Source organism: Numenius arquata, chromosome 1 (assembly GCF_964106895.1).
Source record: "Numenius arquata chromosome 1, bNumArq3.hap1.1, whole genome shotgun sequence".
Classification (NCBI taxonomy): domain Eukaryota; kingdom Metazoa; phylum Chordata; class Aves; order Charadriiformes; family Scolopacidae; genus Numenius; species Numenius arquata.
In genome coordinates this window covers 25,012,775-25,034,124 of record NC_133576.1, presented here as the reverse complement: position 1 = coordinate 25,034,124, position 21,350 = coordinate 25,012,775, and the positions used below count along the sequence as shown (strand labels likewise).

The 21,350-nt window shown below is 41.3% G+C and overlaps 2 protein-coding genes across 6 annotated transcripts in view; one reads left to right on the top strand and one right to left on the bottom strand.

The window, feature by feature from the left end:
• Window positions 1–930: 930 nt before the first annotated feature.
• MPC2 (mitochondrial pyruvate carrier 2) lies at window positions 931–9,382 on the bottom strand. The gene is made up of 5 exons (XM_074153774.1): window positions 9,180–9,382; window positions 4,874–4,914; window positions 3,178–3,262; window positions 1,999–2,110; window positions 931–1,177 (listed from the first exon to the last, which is right to left on the bottom strand). The coding sequence occupies exons 1-5, from the start codon at window positions 9,283–9,285 to the stop codon at window positions 1,120–1,122; spliced, it is 402 nt and encodes a 133-aa protein (XP_074009875.1). The 5' UTR covers window positions 9,286–9,382; the 3' UTR covers window positions 931–1,119.
• Window positions 9,383–9,854: 472 nt separating this feature from the next.
• Window positions 9,855–21,350, top strand: part of DCAF6 (DDB1 and CUL4 associated factor 6) — a 91,292-nt gene continuing 79,796 nt past the window's right edge. For 4 of the 5 annotated variants that reach the window (XM_074168289.1, XM_074168280.1, XM_074168271.1 and 1 more), the window contains exon 1: window positions 9,869–10,184. In XM_074168289.1, the coding sequence (XP_074024390.1) occupies window positions 10,091–10,184 (94 nt within the window). In that variant the 5' untranslated portion in view covers window positions 9,869–10,090. Of the gene's footprint in view, window positions 10,185–21,350 lie in introns of all 5 variants that reach the window. The other variant, XM_074168297.1, reaches the window with a different exon arrangement.

Sequence of the window (21,350 nt, the reverse complement as noted above, 5' to 3'; positions counted from 1 at the left end):
ACAGCCTCTGAAAAAGGCGAGCTGACAGACTGTCAGGCAAACGTCTTAACAAGAATGCTTTCCTTAAACTATCCTGCACCATACTCTGCACTGGATAATGTATAACATTATACATAGGGCGAAAGAGGGCATTCGTGCCACAACAAGGTGCTGTAGATTTTGTAACTATAGAATGGTTTCCTTTCCTCTCTACCCTTGCAATGCTGGAGTGATAACTCAAATAGGATTGGGGGAAAGTAGGGGTGGAGAGAGACTTAATAAGAGGAATTTGCAAAACTCCAGTGTTTCAAGGCCTTCATTTTCCTGAAAGCTGAATCCTGAAGAAGCTACTCTGTCTCAGTTACCTGTTTCTCCTGGATATAAATTACTTCACTCTGAGGCTCTGTCACCAGTACCGTGTCACCCCCAGCACAGTTCAGCAGTCAGGTAAGGTGAGGCCCAGCAACTCATGTGCTGGAGCACCTCTCCTATGAGGACAGACTGAGGGAGCTGGGGTTGTTTAGCTTGGAGAAAAGGAGGCTCTGGGGAGACCTCATAGCGGCCTCCCAGTACCTGAGGGGGTCCTACAGGAAGGCTGGGGAGGGTCTGTTTACAAACGCCTGCAGCGACAGGACGAGGGGCAATGGTTTTAAGCTGGAGAAGGGGAGATTTAGATTGGATATTAGGAAAAAATTCTTTACCATGAGGGTGGTGGAGCACTGGAACAGGTTGCCCAGGGAGGTGGTTGAGGCCCCTTCCCTTGAGATATTCAAGGTGAAGCTCGACGAGGCCCTGGGCAACCTGGTCTAGTTGGGGGTGTCCCTGCTGACTGCGGGGAGGTCGAACTAGATGACCTTTGGAGGTCCCTTCCAGCCTGGACCAATCTATGAATCTATGTAAGGCACAATCCACAATGTTTCTTTTAAAGAGACAATATAAGACACACAATTTCACTTCAATTTAAAATGTTGCACTTTATTTAAACGTATGGAGATACTTTGTTATTTGCACTTAGAAAACACCTGCTCTCTAGGCATTCAAATTTCCTCTTTCATTTTCTCAGAGGAGAAAAAGATTAAAATTAGTGAAGCTAGGTCCCATGGGGAAGGGATTGTGCGTTGTTGGATTTGACGTGTTGGGTTAAGCATCTCTTTGCTGCAGCTGCTCTTGTTGTTTTGCTTTTAGCTCCTGATTATACCTATAGGGGGAGGAAAAAAAAAGCACAGACTAAGAATAGAACACTAGTTACTATAACAGTGTCTGCCTAACATCTGTTCAGCAGAGGAGGTTTAAAACGGCAATGGACTTGAGGGTAGAAACTCAGGGTAGAATAGTTCATGTAAGAAGTTCCAAATTAGTTGCTAAGTTTGCCTCATTCCTTACCAGTACTGAAGCTAGAAAACTCCAAATTTTCCCTCCAAAAATAATTAAAAAAAAAAAAAAAAAAATGCTGCTCTGCTTAAGAACCCTTTGATCCAGCTGGAACTGACGTCATTCAACACTGAAAGCTGATAGAAGTGCAAAGCTTATGAGGAGGAGAAAGTCTAGGCTGTTTGCCAGTTAGACCTACTGCATTTAAAGAATGCCTTAAACCCAGAATCTACAGCTTACGTAGAGGATTCCTTAAAATGTGCTCTAGCTATACTGAAAATATTTAAAGCTGCTTTTTTTTTTTTTTTTTGAATAGGCTGCCCAGGGAGGTGGTTGAGTCACCATCCCTGGATGTGTTTAAGAGACGTTTAGATGTGGTGTTGGGGGATATGGTATAGGGGAGAACTTCGTAGAGTAGGGTAGATGGTGGGACTCGATGGTCCCAAGGGTCTCTTCCAATCTAGACGATTCTATGATTCTATTTATTGCCACTCAACAATGTAGCAAAAAAAGCTCCGAAGTATTTAATTGTTCAGGTTCTCTTGCCTGTTGCACTGACATTGAGGATAGCAGAATTTCTAAGTTCCTGGTTAAGATTAGGTGGTGTGAATAGTTATAGTATGTAGAGTAGCTCTTCTTAATACATACCTCCATATTCGGAAGAGTTGAGAGCCACCAGCACAGCCAACAAAGAAGTTCACAGCAAACAGACTCCAGTTTTTAGGAATAATAACTAGAGAGTACCTCGACCAAATAAGGCCTGTTGAACGAAAGGGAAAGTTTAAAGATGTTAAGTCTTTAAAGTGAAATATTCAGACATTCCCCCAAGTTTGGAGAGAGAATCACGGACCAGTTTAAGTAAACAAGTTTTACAACTTCATGTTAGACAACTGCCTTTCTTATAACTAGCCATTTCTCAGTTAGAAGCACATCAAGTGCCAGTGGGCAGCTATGGGTATGTATTGTATTTTTCCAAAATAACTAGACTATAAGGTCAATCATAGTCTTAATATCAAACAAAGATCCTCTGTACTTTACAGCAGTCTAAACCTTAATTCTCCAGCACAGTTGCAGGAGAGTGGCATTTTGCTGTAGTATATCCCACTTGCTGCAACAGCTTAGACATTACAGAATCTACCAGTCAAGAACGGTTTACATATCATGCAAAACGCACAGCACTGTGTCAGATATCAAAATGAAGTCCGGAGAAGGAAGAAAGTGGCAGCTGTAATTTTAGTTTTCAGCTTCAGCTGCCACAAGTTCCATCCCCTGACAAGATCCGGTAGAACAGCAGAGTAATGGAATATTGTTTCTGCCAGTGTGAAAATTCATGGCAGACAGCAGTGCAGCAGTCCATGTACCACTGCTTCCAAGTTCTTTTAACACATGGAAATTCTTTCCAGTTATGTTAGTGTAATTACCCTACCATTGCTTAATCCCTTAAAGTCTGTTCTAAAAAAGTCACTATATCCTGAACTGATTTCAAAATTACTTGACCTGGAGCAAAAGAGGTCACTTGGTGGAATGAGTGGTGTCATTGTAACTTCAGAGATGAAACTCATATCCTAACTTGTAACAACTTGCTCTGGACAAGTCTAAATTAAGACGTGTAGAGAAAACTGTTACATAATCACAGATCTCTTACAGATTTAATAACAAGCATAGGTCTGTCCTAGAATTATCATGCGGCAGTAACAGTGAGAGTTAGCATGTTATAGTTAAGCCTTTTCTATAGAAGTGGATTAGTACTGATGGCGAATTCGGAAAGAAGTGGATAGAGTTCTAGAGAGGGTGCTACGTAAAAGCATGGAGTAACTTTGGCTTTACCTGTGGCCATTAGCACTGCAGACTGTGCTGTGCTGAGCTTTTCTGCTGGTCTGGTCATGTCAGCCATTCCAGCACATACCAAACCCTGTAAAGAGAAATTCAGTGAGCACCAGTCCAGTACCAGGACCTCCTGTAACAGATCAAATGCTTTACAAGGGGAAGTTGCTTCAGAACTCAGGACTTATTCTATGTGCATTATGCAGGAGATGGGATGCATTATATGAGCAGAGGAATTAGACTCCAGTGACACCATATACTTCTAGTTCCTTGTGGTAGGAATAAGAACACAGTTATCGGGGGGTGCAACTGGCTTGCAATAAAATCCCAGGCAGTGACAATTTTGTATTAGTTTAAGAACAAGGTTAAAGTAAGCACAGCTGCTTAAGAAAGCAGCTGAAAAACAAGTTTTCATGCAACAAGCAGAAGCTTATCTAAATAAGGCCCTTCTTCCCAAAGCTTGGGCTAAGATATTTCCAGTAAAGATGCAGGTGTGACACCATACAGTCTTTATTCAGCTTCATCTGAGGAGGTTAAAGTGATTCTTTTTTATTCTTCTTTTAATATAATTTCAGTAAAAGTAAAAAAATTCCAGGTGAGGTGAGGAACAGCTTGGCTGATCTGCTCGACAACTTGAAAACACACTGCTTGATTTGTTTTGTTGTGTTATTGCCCTCTACTGGAAAGAAAATTTCACGTTCATGTTACAGGAGTTCACCAAAAGACCGACCAGAAAACCAAACTGCCACAAATAAGGGAGTCCTAATGCTTTTAATTCACTGACTGCCACTAAGGACTGCTTTGGCTCCAATCAAGAAACCAGTTTTCAAGGGAAGAGACTTCCGTGTGCTGCCTCACATATGGGAATAATGTTGCTGCAGCAGTGCCATGCAGGTACAGGCTTTCAGCTCACTTGGGTAACTGCTACAGCTCACAGCATAATGCGCTGCCTGTGACCCATATAAAGTTGGGATTCACAATGGCAAACTTATGAACCAGCTGGCAATAAGAAGAACAGGTTATATCCTTGCTTGTTATCAAACAAGGAGATCAAACAGCTTTATGATTTTAGAGCTCATTTATTTTATCTGTACCAATACAATAACTAGGAGTAGTACAGTGAATTAGGAGGAGGTATATACTTCACCTGCACAAACACAGCCAAGGGTTGTAACCAAGTGGGAAGCAGAGCTGCACAGGAAGCAGAACGCTACTGATAGCCGACATGGCTGTTGCCTTTTTTTCTTTTTTAGACTAGTGTTTTCTTAAGATTACCTCACACTCTGACATGCTTTAACCTGCCTTCAAATTTTGAGGCTTAGGAATTGGCTTCCTTAAGGTACTCTTCAAATTCCTCAATCCCAGAAGAAATACCAGCTTTAAGAGTTTTGAATGATATGCTAGCTTATGCCTACCTTGAGCAACAGTTGAACGTTTCACAAGAGAAAGCTTTTGTGAAACTTTCAGCGAAGAGTACAATTTTTCCACAAAGCATTTTTCCCCTGTTGTATCCCCTACGTGTTGTGCTATATGTTATTAAAGGCTAATTTTGTTCCTCCCTGTATATTAAAAATTAGAGCCTGGATATTAATCTTTCTGTAGGCTCAGATATCTGCTGGACAATGACTGCTTGCTCAATGAGTTGCTGCAGATTGCCCTCTGACTGACATCCAGACACCAGCTGGCATATTATACTTACCCATTTCATAATAGGTGCCCAGAAAAACACTGTTTTGGGACCTGAGGAAGGGGGGGGGGGGGGGGGGGGGGGGAAGAAAAGAAGTTAAATTATTCAGTGAGATGTGGCTGTTTTAATACCTACAGTAAGTTTGTTGTTTTGGTTGGTTGTTTTTTTGTTTCATTTGTTTTTAAATAACAAATTGTGTATATTAGTACAGTTTCTACCACTGTAAAAGCTAAGCTCTGTCACCTAATACTCTTAGTTCATCAACTCAGTGCATCAACTGTCAGTGGTGTAACAAGTCCACCCATTTCTGCAAGAGATGAGTAGGATTTTGTATTTCCATTTTTAAGCAACCACTGCTGCTGTAACAAAAGAGCTTATAGACAGATGGTTTTAAGCAACCAAGGACACTAGAGCAAGGAAAATGCATTTATAATGAAAAGAGTTAGGATAAGGCCTAGGAATAGTGAAGACAGTTTCTATATAATGATTAAAAGCCATTTTACAGCTGGAGTAGCAGAATTAGTATGTGAAAACTTTGTGAACTGAATCTTGTAAACTAAAGCCCCAAAATACTTTATTACTGGAACTGTAACAAGTGAGTCTCTCCTTCCCTTCTCAAATGACAGCCCATCTTTTGATGCTACAGAAGACATGCTGCACAGCAGCATTACATAGTTAAAATAAGAGTAGAAATGGCAAACATAAGTAGCAGTAAATGTCACAAGGAGAGTGTCCTCATTCACCTTTAATCTGCACCTCTGAATACCCATGTCTTTCTAGCAGAAACAACGCTTCCCACCCAATCAATCCCACACCCCAATAATCTATCAATAGGCAAAGCAGGATTATGGGGGAAGAAGTACAAACCTACAGAAGGAAGGGAGAAAAGTCAATGGGATGGGATGAGATCTGCAGGGAAAACATCTCTCTTACAACTATACGTGTTTTACAGCAGTGCTAAAGCGGCGACTGGTTGGTTAAAACAACGTACTGTTAATGCCACGCGTACAGCATGCAGACTGACAACTGTGCCAGAAATCATTAATCTAGGACTACTGCTTGAAGTTTTAAAAGAGACACCACGATCCAAATTAACCCACCGCACTGGGAGACAGTCAGGACACTGGTTCTGATTTAATCAAAACAAATTAAGTTTTAGGTCTCTCTAAGCCACTGCTCAGTATTCTGATAACATGCAAGACAACACCAAGTTTTTCCTGTAATACATTACATATTATGAGTAAAGTTTTAAAATATAAATGTTAAAAAGCAAGCAACCAAAGTCCCAGTGTTTACATGAGCTAATTTTTCACTAACAATTCAGCCTTAAAAAGGCCTTGCAGTATCTATTTATACTCTCTGTTTTAAGCACCCTCAGGTTTAAAACTATGACTTGGGAAAAATTAAACATCAGGTTTCTACAGCAAGCACCTGTGAAGCAACTCATAATTTGAGGGATAAGACTAATTGTTAACAGATAATCGGTTGCTCCATCACCTTAAAGCCAACTAAGCCCTATAAAAGGGCAGGGCAACTGCAGCACAGAATGGAACAAAAACTGGCTTGGCAGCTTTGCATAAAGCCCTCTTATACTCTCACTGCTTGTGAGAGCGATCAAGTTTCAAACCTCTGTTAGTAACTATTACCACATTACTTCTTGCTTGGATAGCTGAATGTTTCTACCTACACAGGATTTAATTTTTTTTAGGATGCATGGGATTGTGCAGTCACTAAAACTGTCTAATATTGTTGAATAAATACAGCTCAATATTCATCCTTTAAAGATGTAAATTTCAGTTCCTCTTCTCTTAGGCAGCTACTTAGTATGTCAGGATCAGGCTTCAGATATAGCTCTTTATAAATCAGACTTACAAAGATCCCACAGAAGTAGCTTTAATTACTGTTATCTATTTTCTTCTGAAACACAAATACAGATTTGGAGTGCTGGAGAGCATAGCGTGAGAGTAAATTATTACATTGACATTCCCTAAACAACTAGTAAAGTTTTCAAGAAGACTGACATTGATTTTTATTAATAATAGATAACTCGATAATTTAAAACTGCCAACTACAAAAGTAAGAAACAATTGAACACAAGTAAGGTACCAAGCCAACCTTGCTATAAGGGAACATGTCAAACTCCGTAAGCGGAATGCCCCTCCTGGAGGCATGCCAGTAAGCACCCAGCTGGGGTGAGCTCTTCCCAGATCCTGACACCCAGAATTTTTCAAGGATGAATTTGACAGCAGCACATCAGAGGAGGGACATACCAGAGGCTAATCTGGATATCATGTGTATGACCAGTTTATAGAATTTATGATCTCTATTAAACGTAAGAAGTGTTTGTCCTGGAGAGTTTAATCAGGCAAACTGAACCAAAGAGCCAAAGGAGAGGGAGTACAAGCTCAGCCCATGCTTCCCCGCGGCTGCCAAGAGCCATGTTCCCTGCTCCCCTGTTCCAGGGAAGTTGGTGTGCTGTGTTCCAGGCTCTTTGTCGTCCTCCAGCAGCCTTGCTCTATGCAACGCCAGCCAAAGAAAGAGCTTTTCAGACCAGGCATCAATTATTTTACTGGAAGCTTTCTTTGTATGAGAAAAGAAGTAAGCATTGTTCTTCATTTCTTACAAGTGACTTCTAATTTCATGATAATGACACTTATATTCCTAAACTAGACTAGAAACTATCACCAGAGATAAAATGTGAGCCTTTCGTTATTAACCAGCTTGTTTTGCAGTCAGAGTGACATCTATTGCATAACTTTCTCACAGACCCACTTTCAAGACATTCAAGGCTGAAACAAAAGTGGCAGCGGTTCTGTTTTGATACTTGCTTGCTCTGTGGCTTTTCTCACTTATGCCATCAGTATGGATTATGGCATATATATATGTATATATACATAAATACACGGAGTCCCTAAAAACTGGATTTTTTTTTTATTACTTTCAACATTATGTTGGTGAACAAAAGTGGCCCAAAAGCCATGAAGTGAAAAGCACTGCAAGAGAACCTCCAAAGCCTTTTGCAATTAGTACTACAGTTCTGATGAAGAACGAACATTGATGTTCCCATTGCTCGCCGTGCCTTGTATTCAATAAAAGCAATTTCAAGCTGCCAGATATCACACAGGATGAATGCAGCACTCAAAGGCTTGGCATCTTTACAATGGAAGTGCTGGGCACATTGACTCTTTTAAACAAAAGTTACATTCATGTTAAATATATATATAGGTCTAGTGAATTCAGTATAAATCAGACATTTTGATAACTGCAGTTTTCACTCTTTAATTGTGATTTCTTTAAAACAACAACTTTCCTTTCAAGAGAGGACCATTATAGGAGGATGGAGCAACTGACTAAAAACCAAAGTCCATTTTCACAGTGCATATTCCAGGTAGGTGAAGAGTCAAGGATCCATATCACACTGAAACAAAACAGTGAGAACAGCAACCTATGGAATTTTAGGATTTTATCGAGCAGTCTTTTTAACTACCCTATGCAATTCGTTTACATGACAAACATCACGTAAATGCCACTGAAGCAGATCTTTTTATAAGGAGTTTCTCCCTAGTAACACAAACCCCATGTTTGCTCAAGTAAAGATAAGCTTTAGGTCAGGTAAGGGTAGCTCATTTCAGGGAAACTCGAGCCCTTCCATTCCCACGGGAGCACTTACGCTATGACAGTGGATTCATAAAGGGCATGATTTGTCTTCGGTAGGGGCGCCGCGTTCAACAGAAAGAAAATAAAGCAAAAAAGCAGCTTGGCTTTAAGATCACAAGTCCTTGCGGCGGTCCCCCTTATTTTTTCAGCACGTCCATTAGAAAGCAGCGAGCTTTCTGAAGCCTTCGGGCCCCATAGGGAGCCATGGCATCCCCTGCATGAGGGCCGGGTAGCCCAGCCGCTCCCTGCCTTCAGAGCGTGCGATGCGGGTAGGGCGACGCTCAGCCACGCTCCAGCGGCGCAGGAGACGGCAGGAACGATTACATCCTATCCGGATTTTTTATTTTTTTTTTAATTCTTTCCAAATAAAGGAAGTTTTCCTTTAGCAAGCCCGCTCTCAGGCAGCATTCCCCGCTTCAGAATCACGGTGTAGGGAGGCGCGACCCTGCGGCACCGATTCCGCCGCCTCCCCCCCTCAGGAGGACACCCCCCCCCCCGCCAATACCGTACCTCCCCCTCCCCGTCCCGGTAGATCCCGCTGCCCAGCGCTCTGGCACCCCCGCCGGCTCCTCCCGCAAGGACCCCCCGACCCAACTGGAGGGGACAAGGTGACCCCTCAGCCCCCGGCCCCTCGCGCGCTCGGCGTTATAGGCCCCGTTACCTGCCGGGTGGTTGTAAAAGGGCCGGAACCGCGGCGGCAGCATCAGCTCGATGCGGTCGAGCAGGCGGTGGTAGGAGGCGCGGAGCCCCGCGACGGCGGCCGCCATGGCGGGACAGCGCGGGGGGCACGGGGGCCAGGCAGCGGCGGGCGAGCAGGTGCCGGCAGCTCTGTCCCTCCGCGACCCGCCGTCCTTCCAGCGAGCCCCGCCCACCCGTCACCCCCGCGCCGGGGGGAGGAGCGGCCGCTCCCCGCCCGCTGATTGGCGGCCTCTGCAAGAGGCAGGGCGGGCCGAAGGGGTTTGGCGCAGCGCTATTGGTTAGGGCGGCCTGGCCACGGCCTCGTGAGGAGAGCCGCGAAGGAGGCACCCCCGGGGCGTCTTCGGGAAGGGCACGGGCGCCCGGCTCAAAGATGGCCGCCGGCACTCACTTCACTCTCCCATGCAAGATGGCCGGCGCGTGGAAACCCCGGCCCACAGCTATAGGCCCGGACACAAGATGGCCACCTCGTGGCTTCAAAACGCTTTGGACCGAGACCCGTTTGGCCGGCGGGGCCGAACACCTTGACGTCACCAGTCGACTACGCGACGTCGGGAGTGTCCCCCGAGGCGCCGTTAACCAGCTCGCGCGAGATAGCCGGCGGTCTCGCAGCGCGGCGCCCCCTCCCTCCCTCGCGGCTGGGGGCGTGACGGGGGCGGGGCTTCATGCCCTGGGGGCGGGGCCCAGAGCCGCCGCCGGCCCCGCCGCCGCCGCCGCCGTTCGCTCGCTCCCCGGTCGGTGCCTCATTGCGAGGCGAGCGTGAGAGCGGCCGCGCGCGCGCGCGGGCCGGGCGGTCGGTTGGTTGGTTTCCATGGTGATCGTGCGGGGCGGCCGTTACCAGCGGAGCACCCGGCACCCTTCCCCCCGCGCGGGAGCATGTCCCGCGGGCACTGCCCCCACCTGCTGTGGGACGTGCGGAAGCGGAGCCTGGGGCTGGAGGAGCCCGGCCTGCTGCGGAGGCACTACCTGGGTAAGGGCGCGGCGGGAGGGGCGCGGGCGAGGCGGGCGCCGGCGAGCCGTTCTTAACCCCCCGCCGAGGTGAGAAGGGGAGCCAGGACCCCCTTCCAACCGCCGCTCCCCCCCGCCCCACCTCGCTCCGAAGTTCCCCGTGGCCCCCTCGAGCCCTCCGCCCCCTCAGGGGGGTCCGCAGGGCCCCGGACCCCCGCCCCGAGGACGCGGAGGGCCCCCGGAGCCGTTGCCCGTCGCCCCTGTCCCTCCCTGAAGGAACTGTTGCATGAGGGGAAGATCCAGCCGGGAAGTTGGGCGGCGGGGCGGTGGCGGATGGCGGCGGCTCAAAATAGACCGGGAGCCGCGGTTTTACGCCCCGGCTCCGGATTTACCGTCCCCGAGCCTCTAAAAGATTGCTGAGGGGAAAAAAAAAAAAAAAAAAAATTTCCACGTAAATGCTGGGATAATGGCGATTGTTCTCGGTGTGTGTGTGTGTGTGTGTGTGCGCGCGCGCTTTTAGGTGTTTTCCTGGGTTTTGGAAGCTGAAGGCTGCTGGGCTGAGCCACTGGAAGGTGTTGGGTGCCGGCTGGTTTGGCGTGTCTTTGTGTTCACAACTGCTCTGTAGCCCTCGGGGGTTGGGGTCGGGGGGGCGGTGGGGGTGTTTCTCTGACTACGCTTCGCCTTCTCGCTGCTGCCTCTTTCAAGCGCCACGCTAGTTATTTTCACTTTGTGAGTGCCGTCAGTTAAAAATAGCGCTAGTTTCAGTTTACGGGGCTTCGGAGGGATTTCTTTAGCGTAGAAGAACTTGATAATCTTCCTTGTAATGGCGCAGCTTGCGTGCGTTCTGCGTCTCCCCCTTCCCCAAATTTTTTATTTTTTTTTTTTAAATATTTATTGGCGTTTTTTTGGAGGTGTGGCGATCTATGGCATATATCATAATGACACTCTGATTTGGGGTGGGTGGCTCTCCAGGGAAGATGGCTTATTGGTCGCAAACGCATTCCTTTGTGCTTGTGTGGCAAAATAATTCCTGCTTTTAAGTGGAAACGTTGAGTACTTGAGAGGGAACTTATTCACAGCATTGTAAAAAGTCTATCTTTTGGTACCTCCTAGGCGTTTCTGACCGTGGTTAGTATTGGTTTTCATTTGGTTTCCTGCTGGAATTTAAGGTGGCATATCGCATTACCGAGTAGTTTTCTGTTTATGGTCCCCGAGCACTCAGTAATCCACGAAAGGTAATTGAGAAAAGCAAGGCTGTTCCCGGTAGGTTTCCACCTATTATAGAGGGGGTGTATGTGTGTATACCACTTACCTGCACATAAAATTAGAAAAGGTTGAAAACTAATGATCTAACTGCTTTTGACTTTTGTTATGTCCTGACAGCTGTGCTTGGCCAAGTCTTAGCTGAGGGTTGTCCTAACTTTAAGTGATCAAGCATGGATATCCTTCTGATTGTATACTTAAGGATTTTTTTTTTTAATTTTTTTTTTTTTCCTGCTCCAATTGGAGCCAAAAAGCTCAATGTTAAAATCAGGACAGTAGTGTGTAGATTTTGAAGAAGCACTGGAAGACTTGGGTTTGGTTTTTGTTTGTTTGTTTTGGGGTTTTTTTGGTTGTTTTGGTGGGGTTTTTTTGTTGTTTGTTGTTTTGTGGTTTTTTTTGGTTTTGGTTTTTTTTTTTTTTTGCTTTTACATGATTGTGTCTCTGACAGCTGAAGTAGAAATCATCCAAATTTATTAAGATCTCTTTTCTGGACACGGTTCCAATAAAATGCACATAACTCTAGTTAAAAACAAAATCCATCTGGTGACTATATTAAGGTCTCATATTTACTGTTTTTCATTTAACCTGAACATGTTCAGTAGCTTTATAGCCTTGAGAAGATAGGACCTCGGACAGGCTTCCCACTGAATTGATGGTAAGATCTGCACTGGTGGTGCTAAGAGTTGCTCAGTCCTTACTGACTTCTGCCTTTAACGGAAGGGTGTAAGCTGCTGCAAGGAATTTGAATCACATTTTGGAGTTGGTACATGGTGTGCTTGTATTGTAGAGCCATCATGCTTGTATTCAAAATGGCATTTGTGGCCTTAATAGATACACTAATTTTGCTGCTAGTCAGATGTGATTGCTTCTGTGCAGACTTACCAGATGACAGGCCTGTTGTTGTCCCTTTTTATGTGCAGTTTAATGTATATATGGGTCTCTTCTTCAGACTTCAGCAGTTCAGTATGTAGGAGCTTCGTTGTTTGGACACAGATTGAGATGGCAGTGAAGAGAGATGGGTGACATTGTTTGATTGACGGTCATTGCTGATCTAGTCTGAACAGGAAGTAAGGCTTCATCCCATTTATACTGTTTTTATACTGTTTCAACAGTCTGACAGACAGAACAAATGCAAGTCAAGCATTTAATTTTGACTTAGTAATAGGATTGGGAGACTCAAGACACTGCCCGTGTGCTTTTTTTGCTTTTCTTGTTTGTTTGTTTGGGAGTGGGGTTTTTTTGGTAAATTTGTCAAAACAACTATGGATACTGGTACAAAAAATCAGTTATGTCTCTTCATTGTCTGCTGCTCTTTTTCAACCAGCAAATCAAAGGAGAAACCTCATAGCAAGTCCATAACTAACAATGCAGTTCACAATGTGTTGGAAGCAAGACGTGTATGAATGATACCTGCATAGAGTGAACCATTCATTTGGATGGTGATGTTATGCTATGATGTAAAATAATGGGAATATTGGAGGTGACTATGTATTGAAGGAAGACATCTGAGAACTAACTACTGTTTCCTATTTACTCTGTGTTTTAGTTTCATGTGAACTGGCAATCAAGCGGTGCTCTATTTATAGCTTGTTTCAGCTTTTGAAAATAGCTGCTCCAGGAAGGATCTGTGCATCATACTGTACCTTCCTGTGCAGATAGTTCACTCCTGGAATTTATGTCCTTGCAAAACTCTCTCTGATTTTGCAAGATCGCTAAATAATTACTCTGAAACCTAGTCAGTTCTGGAGAAAAGTCTTCTGGAGATGGGCCAATACATACGGACCTGGGATGTGTCTTCCAGATGTTGCCATTTGGTAAGAATTCCCACTGTCAGGATAGAAGGAAAATGTAGGTCTTATCAGTGTATGTTAGCTACATTTTCTTCAGCATTTGTAGGCTAATTAGTCTCAGTTTCAGACAGTGCTTGTATCTGAAGTCTCCAGAGAAAGCCAAGCCTAGGGGAGGCTCTTTTCTTTGAATTTGAGCATCCTCTTAGCCTAGTGCTAGTGGGAGGAATCCTGCTGCTGGATCATGGATGGAAACTGAGTTTCAGACTACTTTCAGTTGTTAAAAACATCACAGTGCTTTTTACACAGAAAAACATTGTTAGTAAACTGTAGTGTCCAATTTAAATTCTGCTTTGAAACTCGCAACTGTAATTATTCAGTCATGATACTTTCCCAAGAATCCCCAAATCTTTGTTGCAATTTTGTATTGTTGTGAGAATAATTCAGTGACTAATGAGTGTATGATCTGACAGCAGGTAAAGTGCTAAGTGCCATCACAATAAAAGCCTCTATGTGAATGAAGTATAGCATATAATAATTTGACTAGAGAGATGGCAGAATGGGTTTATTGCAAGAAAAAAGTGAGTCCATAATTCCTCTAAAGTATTTAATGTGATGAGTTTATTTGCTTTTCTGTGAAGGGTCATGCTGCGGAGGGTGGCTCTCTTTAGCCAGGAAGAAGACTGAAGACTTTTTGTTGTTGTTAACTGGCATAGCAGGTTATCCAGAGAAAATCTATGTAGGATGTCTTAAATAGTCTTAAATAGTTTGTAGAAAGGAACTGATTCCATTTCTTAGCTCAGGGTGATTGTCAAAAGTTGTGGTGCTTGATACAATGGAATCAAAATAAGGTGTTTCTCCCTAATCTCTGACATCTTTTTCACATACTATATTAGAACTTGAATCTTTCCAGATTTCTTAGAGAGAGTGTTGTGTGATGCTATCTCCTGAGGTTCCCCTCCCTTTTCTTTAAAGACTGCTTCATATCGTAGGGCAATTTTTTTGTGAGGGTGTGACCTTAATACTATATTTTTCTCATTCTGTTTTTTAAGATTTGGGAAAGGTTTGTAATTTATAAATAAACTGTAAGAAAACCAGTAGTTAGGTTCATTGTGGTGAGATTTTGTGAAGTTTCATCGTCTGTTGTTAAAAAGAGAACTGTAAATATATTATTATGTAGGTAAGAAATGGGAGAACTTACTAAACTAATCAGGTGTCAGTAGCTCCCCCTCTTTCCTGAGATGAACCATAATAAAACCAAAACTAATTACAGTTTTGAAGTAGGTTAATTGCCCTGTTCATAGGTAGGGTGAAAAACAGGGTAGGCAAGGATAGCTGTTATGTGTATGGACAGCTGATTAGTTTTGATATTGATGGTGTTATATTCATTACCTTATTAGTGGCTCACTGAATATAGAGGGAGTTGGGTATTGCTGTTGAACATTAAGTTCTTCCTAAAATACATCATCCGGGGTATGAGAGTGAAATTAATTCCATAAAATACTGAGAACGTTCATTCTCTCTGTTGCTTTTCCTTGGACAAACAAGCAAAAACCAGCAGAGATAGAAACTCGAATGTTAGAGAGAACAACTAGAGAGACGTGTTATTTTCCCCAGTTTTTGCTCCAGCTATATTTCGACACGTGGTATCTTACTCTTTGAAAATAATGCAGAGTAAGAAGGGTCAGACAGCTTTAAAATTACCAGCTTTGTAGTTGGTGCTCTTGCAGACTTGGAGATAGTCACAGAGTGTTTAATCAGCCTTTCTTCTTTAATTCTTTGCATAATACTTTTGATGTTTAGTTATTTTCAGGTGCACTGTTACACTTCATGTCCTAAACCTCTGGCATTAATTTTCTTTGCCAGAATGAATTAAAAACACTCATCTGTCACAGCTAAACCCTGGAATTGGTAGAGGTATTTTTTGTTGTTTTTCCTTCTACAAGTCTAGGAAATCAACTGCTGCTTGAAAAAGGACCATTATAAATTTACCTGGTTGTCTGAGTATGAGGACAGACATGATCGACTGCTGTTTTAATGCAAACAGTGTAACTTCCTGATGTGCAGCATCTTCCACTGCACTTTGGTGCGTGCGCAGAAAACCAGTTCTGTAGTGATATTTTCTGGCACACACCAAATACTTTGTGAAAGTAGACTAACTGAAGATTTAAGAAAGATAGAGTTGAACTTCCTTTTTTTTTTTTTTCATTAGTGATGTTTTCAGACTAATAGAAATAGTCAGAATTGAAGTTCACAGTGTAATGAATGAATTAGAGGAAAATACATCTTTGAAACAAAACCAAACATCTTTAGCATGCTCAATCTGATATATGTCAGGGAGGAAATTTGCTATAGTCATTGAATTTTCAGTGGTTGTATAGAAAAGCTTAAGATGTATAAGAGCATTGCAGAAAAAGAATGTTACTTTTTAATTGTAAAAAACATCAGAAAGGGCAGTGATCAGGTATTGCCTTAAATTAGATATGTTGTGGGTTTTTTCCCCTGCTAATAAAAGCAAGACTTAGCGACTATAGTCCTTAAAAAAATTACAGATGGGCAACTGAAAGAGCAATGTGTCATCAGGACCTGTTGATGACAAATTGAATTTGGAGGAATTTAATGGGGAGGCTATGTCGAAAATTAATTCCCTGATGCTATCTCATTTAAATTAGTACCAAGGAATAGAAAGGCACAATGCGTATGTATAAAACAGCTTTTAAAAAAAAATGTTAGGGGTGATCCTAGCACATAAAGATTAATGATTCTTTTTTTTCTAGTTCCAAGTAAATCAACTGAGATAATAAAGACACCCATTTTAAATGTTTTAATAGAATAATTTGTAGAAAGTAGCATGCTATCAGTAAAGGAAAGTAAAATCATAGTATAGCAGAATCATCTGGACAAGGCAACAAATAAAGGACAGCTGGCTGGTTATAATTTGTTACATACCAGAAAACCAGAAAGAGACGTGGGCTGGGAGGCAGGATTAAGGAGTGCTGAATACTTAATTTTAATTTCAGTTTAATCAGCCTTCTGTTATCTTTGGGATTATTTAGCTCGTAGACTGACTGAGCTATGGAAGTGGAGGCGCAGGAGCCAGTTGGACTTGCAAGTGGTTCAGCCATGTAGCACTACATTATGTAAATTTGATTGCTTGTTTTGCTACTATCTCAAGAATCTTTGCTTGTAGTTAACAATATCATTCACCTTTTCTCCGTTACATCTTCCCTGTGTGTTTTGTGGTTTAATTGTTTTGGTTTGTGTTACTGCTGCTGTCTGCTCAGTGTTGTCTCATCTTGCTCCTACTCAGTGATAAAGTGTTGACAATCACTTTAGTATATTTTCTTTTTTTTTTTTTTTTTTTTTTTTAAAAAAAAAAAAAAGATATGCAGGATCTGGGATTACTCGGTGCCTTCTGTCACTCTGTCCTGAAATAAGAGAATAATTTCCACTGTTAGTTTTTAGGATGTTGGGGACTGATAGGAGTACAACTTCTGTTTTTTTATGAACTAACATCAATTTGTGGAAAACTGTGGACCCTTACAGACTCTCACATTATTATGGTTTTTGGTGGGACTACTTTACTGAAGCTTGTTTTTTGGGTCTTGTTTTTTCTATTTTTCTATTTTTTTCTAATATTTCTATTTTTTTCTAATTTTTTTCTATTTTTCTATTCTAGTACTGTCTAGATCAGATATTGTTATTAAAAAAACTACTTATGGAATTTTGGTGTTTTAATTTTCTAAATCGCTAGCTTCTGTGCTGCTGTTGTGTCTTGACATACAGCATAAAAACATTAATGGAAGAGGGATTTTTGGCATTGTATACAAGTGCGTCCAGCCTAAGTGAAACTAGGAGGAAATGATCAAAACTTGGTACAACCATTTCAGATTGTTGAGTTTCTGTCCTTCAGAAATTCAGGAAGCCTTTTAAGTTGTTTACAGTTTTGTCAGCTTTGCTTGACATGGGGTGAATTATGCAGACGTACTTGTACTTTTTGTTTCTAAGGGATTAACCTTATGTGTAATGTCTGTGCACTGAACATTAATCATATGTGTTAAAGGTTGCCAAGAAGTGTGAGTGTATGTAAGCACGTTGTAGTCCCAAGGCTTGTATAATTATATTATTTGAATTATACTCAGTCTTAGGATGCAAATGTATTTTCTCTATATCCTTTGGAGTCTCGATCTTCTCATGCAAACAGCTGGAGACTGTAAAGATTTGTGTGCACTTTAAATATCTTTTCATTTTTGATTGCAGTATTTCACTGAATTTACATTGTATGCTTTTAAAGACAATCTTTGTACAAAGAATGTATTTGCTTTGTAAATGACTGCCTCTGTCTTGATACTGAGTGTTTCAGACAGCTTCATAGTTAAGTTGCACCTTGATCTTGTAATAATGAGCTTTGGATACATGAAAGCTGTCTCTTGCTGCAAAAACAAGTCATGTACTGCGTGTACTGGATTTGTATTTCAGGATGAGGCAATGATGTGGGAGATCACTTTAGATCTCTTTCTTTTATTTATTTTTTTAATATTTTTTTCCCTGTAGCCTTCTTCCAGTTGGATTGCTTCCATTAACTGCATTAGGGTAGACCATTAAGCGTATCTGTGTTTAGTCACTTTTAAGTTGTTGCTCTGCAATACTATGAGTTCTTGTGACTTTGCTTGTGATTCCCGATCTTCTATCCTTGAATGTCCCCAAAATAGTCCAGTGGGATATAACCGATCACATATCAAGAACTTGTTGACACTTGAGACTAGTCCTGTCCCAGCAGTAAGGAAAAATATCAGTTCAGATATGAAGTATGCCAGCTGGATTTTTCACTGATGAAATGCGAGTCTCAGCATTTTTGTATCTTTGGGGCTTAGCGAGTTGCTGATTCAGATATGTCCCAAAAGCTTTCGTATGTGTTGAATCATTAAATATTGAACGTGAATATCGTGAAATGGAATCTGAGTCACTTCAATGAATTTTAATATCCCCTTATTTTAATCATTTTGTTCTTCAAGGATTTACAGGATTTCCTCAGGAAAATTGAATGCATATTAATGCTGCTGCTCTCTACTTAGCAGATATGAGGAAGATGAGTATCCATCTTTCCCTCCTCTGTGAACTGAATGTGTTCTGAACCGTTAGTGATTCAACCATTAGTAGTTCAACTTCTATTGAACTACTGAAACTTCATCAATATAGAAAGCTATTATACTAAACCAACGCCCCCTCTTTATTCAGGTTACATGGCTTTGTTGTTATTATTATTGTAGTGTGCTCCCATTATTTACCTTTCCTAGGAAATGAGGAAAAATGTGGTTACTTCTTAATTTCTTTTTATTTTAGGAACATCACTATGTCCTGAAAACTCCCTTTGATAAAAAATGAGTCTCTTGAGATAAACAACAGGGTTTTTTGGTCATCTAGGATGAATACAGTTTAATTCAACAAGCAATGTAACTTTTAGAATTAGGCTTTTTTCATTTGTTTTTAAATCCCCGATGATACTTCAACTTATGTCACAGTGTTACTTAATAGTCATCTACTACCAAGACTCAGATTTCTACTTTACATCAACTTTTGATGTCATCTATCTTTAAATTCTGATCCCAGGCAATTTCCAAGTGTTTCCACTTGTAATCTCATGGAGTTATGTACCTGTATCTGTTATGGTGTGTCTATCTATGTCTGTTTTGCACCTTCTCCCAAACCTGGCAGTGTATAATTCCCATACTACTCAGGATTAAATGGTATGTTTAATTAGGTAGGTGTGCAGAATAGTAAATGATTTAATTCATTTCCTCCCTGTCCAAATTCTCAGTTTCAGTGAGTCATCCTTGTGGGAAAGGCAGGCTCTGCTTTTTTGCTAGAAGACATGTCTCTCTAGATACGGGTGGTAAGCTTCTGTATAATCACTTCCTAATCTGTTTAAAAATGTGTATTGAGTTAGCTTAAACAGCTTTAAATAGTAGGCTATTATTTACCCCAGAACCTTTGTTCAGAATGGGCTAGGGGATGTTCACATGATTAGTCCTGCTGGCTGATTTGAAAAGCAGTAGCCTCTGATGGACGCTTCAAGATAATGGAAGGACTGGCAGCAGTATAAGGCATACCTGTCTTCAGCCTAAGAGGATGTGCCTGCTAGGAATGTGCTTCTCTCTGAAGAGCAGATTCCGGTAACTTTTTCTTTCCTTCTGCTAGTGATTTTCCACGCCCCGGTATTCATTTTGTCAGAGAGCTTGGAGATGATAGAAGATCACGGTTCTGCTGCTAGCAATCTTAACTTTTGCATGGAGGTAGAGTCATGCCCCTGTTTCAGCTTCTTAGACATCATCTGTTCTTGCCAAAAAGCAGAGCTCCTAATTAACCTTGGGTGTTACACAGATAAGTTGTCCTTGAGAAAATAAAGCAGAGTACTTAATGTGATGTGTACTTCCCAAAGTGTTGTAAGAATTGTCTGTGTTACTATCTTAATAGCATTTTTACAAAAAAAAATTCAACGTGCATTACTGTTCCATATACTATTTCAGATGAAGACTTTTCATCAGTTGGAGAAAAGCATTTTCAAAGACATGTTCAAACCTACAGTAATGCTGTTTACTCCTACTTGCAACACTGAATAATATTTCTTTTTGCCTTCAGTTAATGGAAGCCTTCTTTGATTCCTTTGAGAACAAAACAGGGCTCAAATGTATTTTTCTTGATTTGATGTTTCTTCAGTTTTATGTTTATCTGGTTTAGAATTTCAAATTGTTTACTTGGGAGACATATTTTAGTTCTGGTGGAGAAAAGAGAAAATGAATTTGGTTAATCATACATCCAGGTAGTCACACTTAAGCTATTTCAGGTAGTTTTGTGTTGAGAAGAGTAGGGTGGTACGTGTTATCTTTTTGCCTTTGGTTGTCTTTTACATAGATGCAGCTTCCCTTTGTTTTATCACATGAATTTTTGTCCTCTGCTCTGTAGAAATACTCGTGACATAATATAAAAATTTCAAGTGCCTTTTATCTCAGTGAATAGTTTGTATTGGATCATTGGACTATAAAGGATTGAATGAATATCAAAATTGCTGAAAACTGTGGTATTTTTTCTCCTGTCACAAAACCACGCTCATTTTGTCTTCTACTCATCTGCAATCTGTGGCAAGAATGACACAGAAGAATTTACTGTGGGCAGCGTAAGTGGGGACAGGATAGCTGTCAGAATATGGTGTACCTGTGAATGAAATTCAGTTACTACTAGTCAGTGTAGCACACTTGCTCGAAAGCTAGTACTTAAAATATACAGATAAAATGCCTTCTCTAAGATGGGTAGTTGTACTTTATGCCACATTTTTGCCACTGAAAAAAATCTTAAAAAGTTGATATTGATACAATTTAATTTTGTGTATTACATATCTTTCAATCATAAAACATGGTAGATATCAAACAGGAATTAAACACGTTGGTTTAAAGCTCAAATGCTTGTAGCCTTACCAGTGATGGAGCCCAATGGAAGCTTATATTCAGGCATAACTACTTTTAGAATCTGAAATATGTTTGAAAATTAATTACAGACATAGTAATGCAAACAAATCTTCTCTGTGCTGTTACCTATGGTAACTTACTCTTGCAGATTCGTTAGAAGCAAACTTAAACAGAAGTCTTTTCCAAAATGCTTATTAATTACCATAAAATATATAACATTGCTGAACTTTCTTCCTTTTTTTTTTTACTTCAGCAGATCTGGTTTTGTGGTTTTTTGGGATCAAATTTTCTGTAAGTATACTCACCAGGAGATATTACAGGCTTGCTGGATTGTAATTCAGGGCATAGTGTCCTATCTTAAGTAGTTTCTGTCTTACTGTTAATATGTGAAAGTTTTGTGTTTATTAATACATGAAGCTTATTCTGAAGTGGGTCTTAGGATTTGAGTGCAAGCTTCATTAATTCCAAATTGTTTGATGCTGGGTATGTAGTAGCAAAGCTCTTATGTATTAAAATGGCAACTAAGTCTCTTTATAGTAATTAAAATGTGTTTTCTGTATAGCATTCAGACCTTCGGTCTTGATGATTTATCATTAAGAGCAATGAAGAATTTGGGTTATCTGTTTTGAACCATAATGAAGTAGTTTTTCATAGTAACTTGAAAGGTAATCTTTT

Bases quoted from the DNA above. Each gene is read 5' to 3' on its own strand.
- MPC2 (XM_074153774.1), bottom strand. From the start codon at position 9,285: ATGGCGGCCGCCGTCGCGGGGCTCCGCGCCTCCTACCACCGCCTGCTC. The intron at 4,915-9,179 runs GTAACGGGGCCT...CCCCTTCCTCAG, and splicing joins CTTTTACAACCACCCGGCAG to GTCCCAAAACAGTGTTTTTC. The intron at 3,263-4,873 runs GTAAGTATAATA...TTCTCTTTACAG, and splicing joins GGGCACCTATTATGAAATGG to GGTTTGGTATGTGCTGGAAT.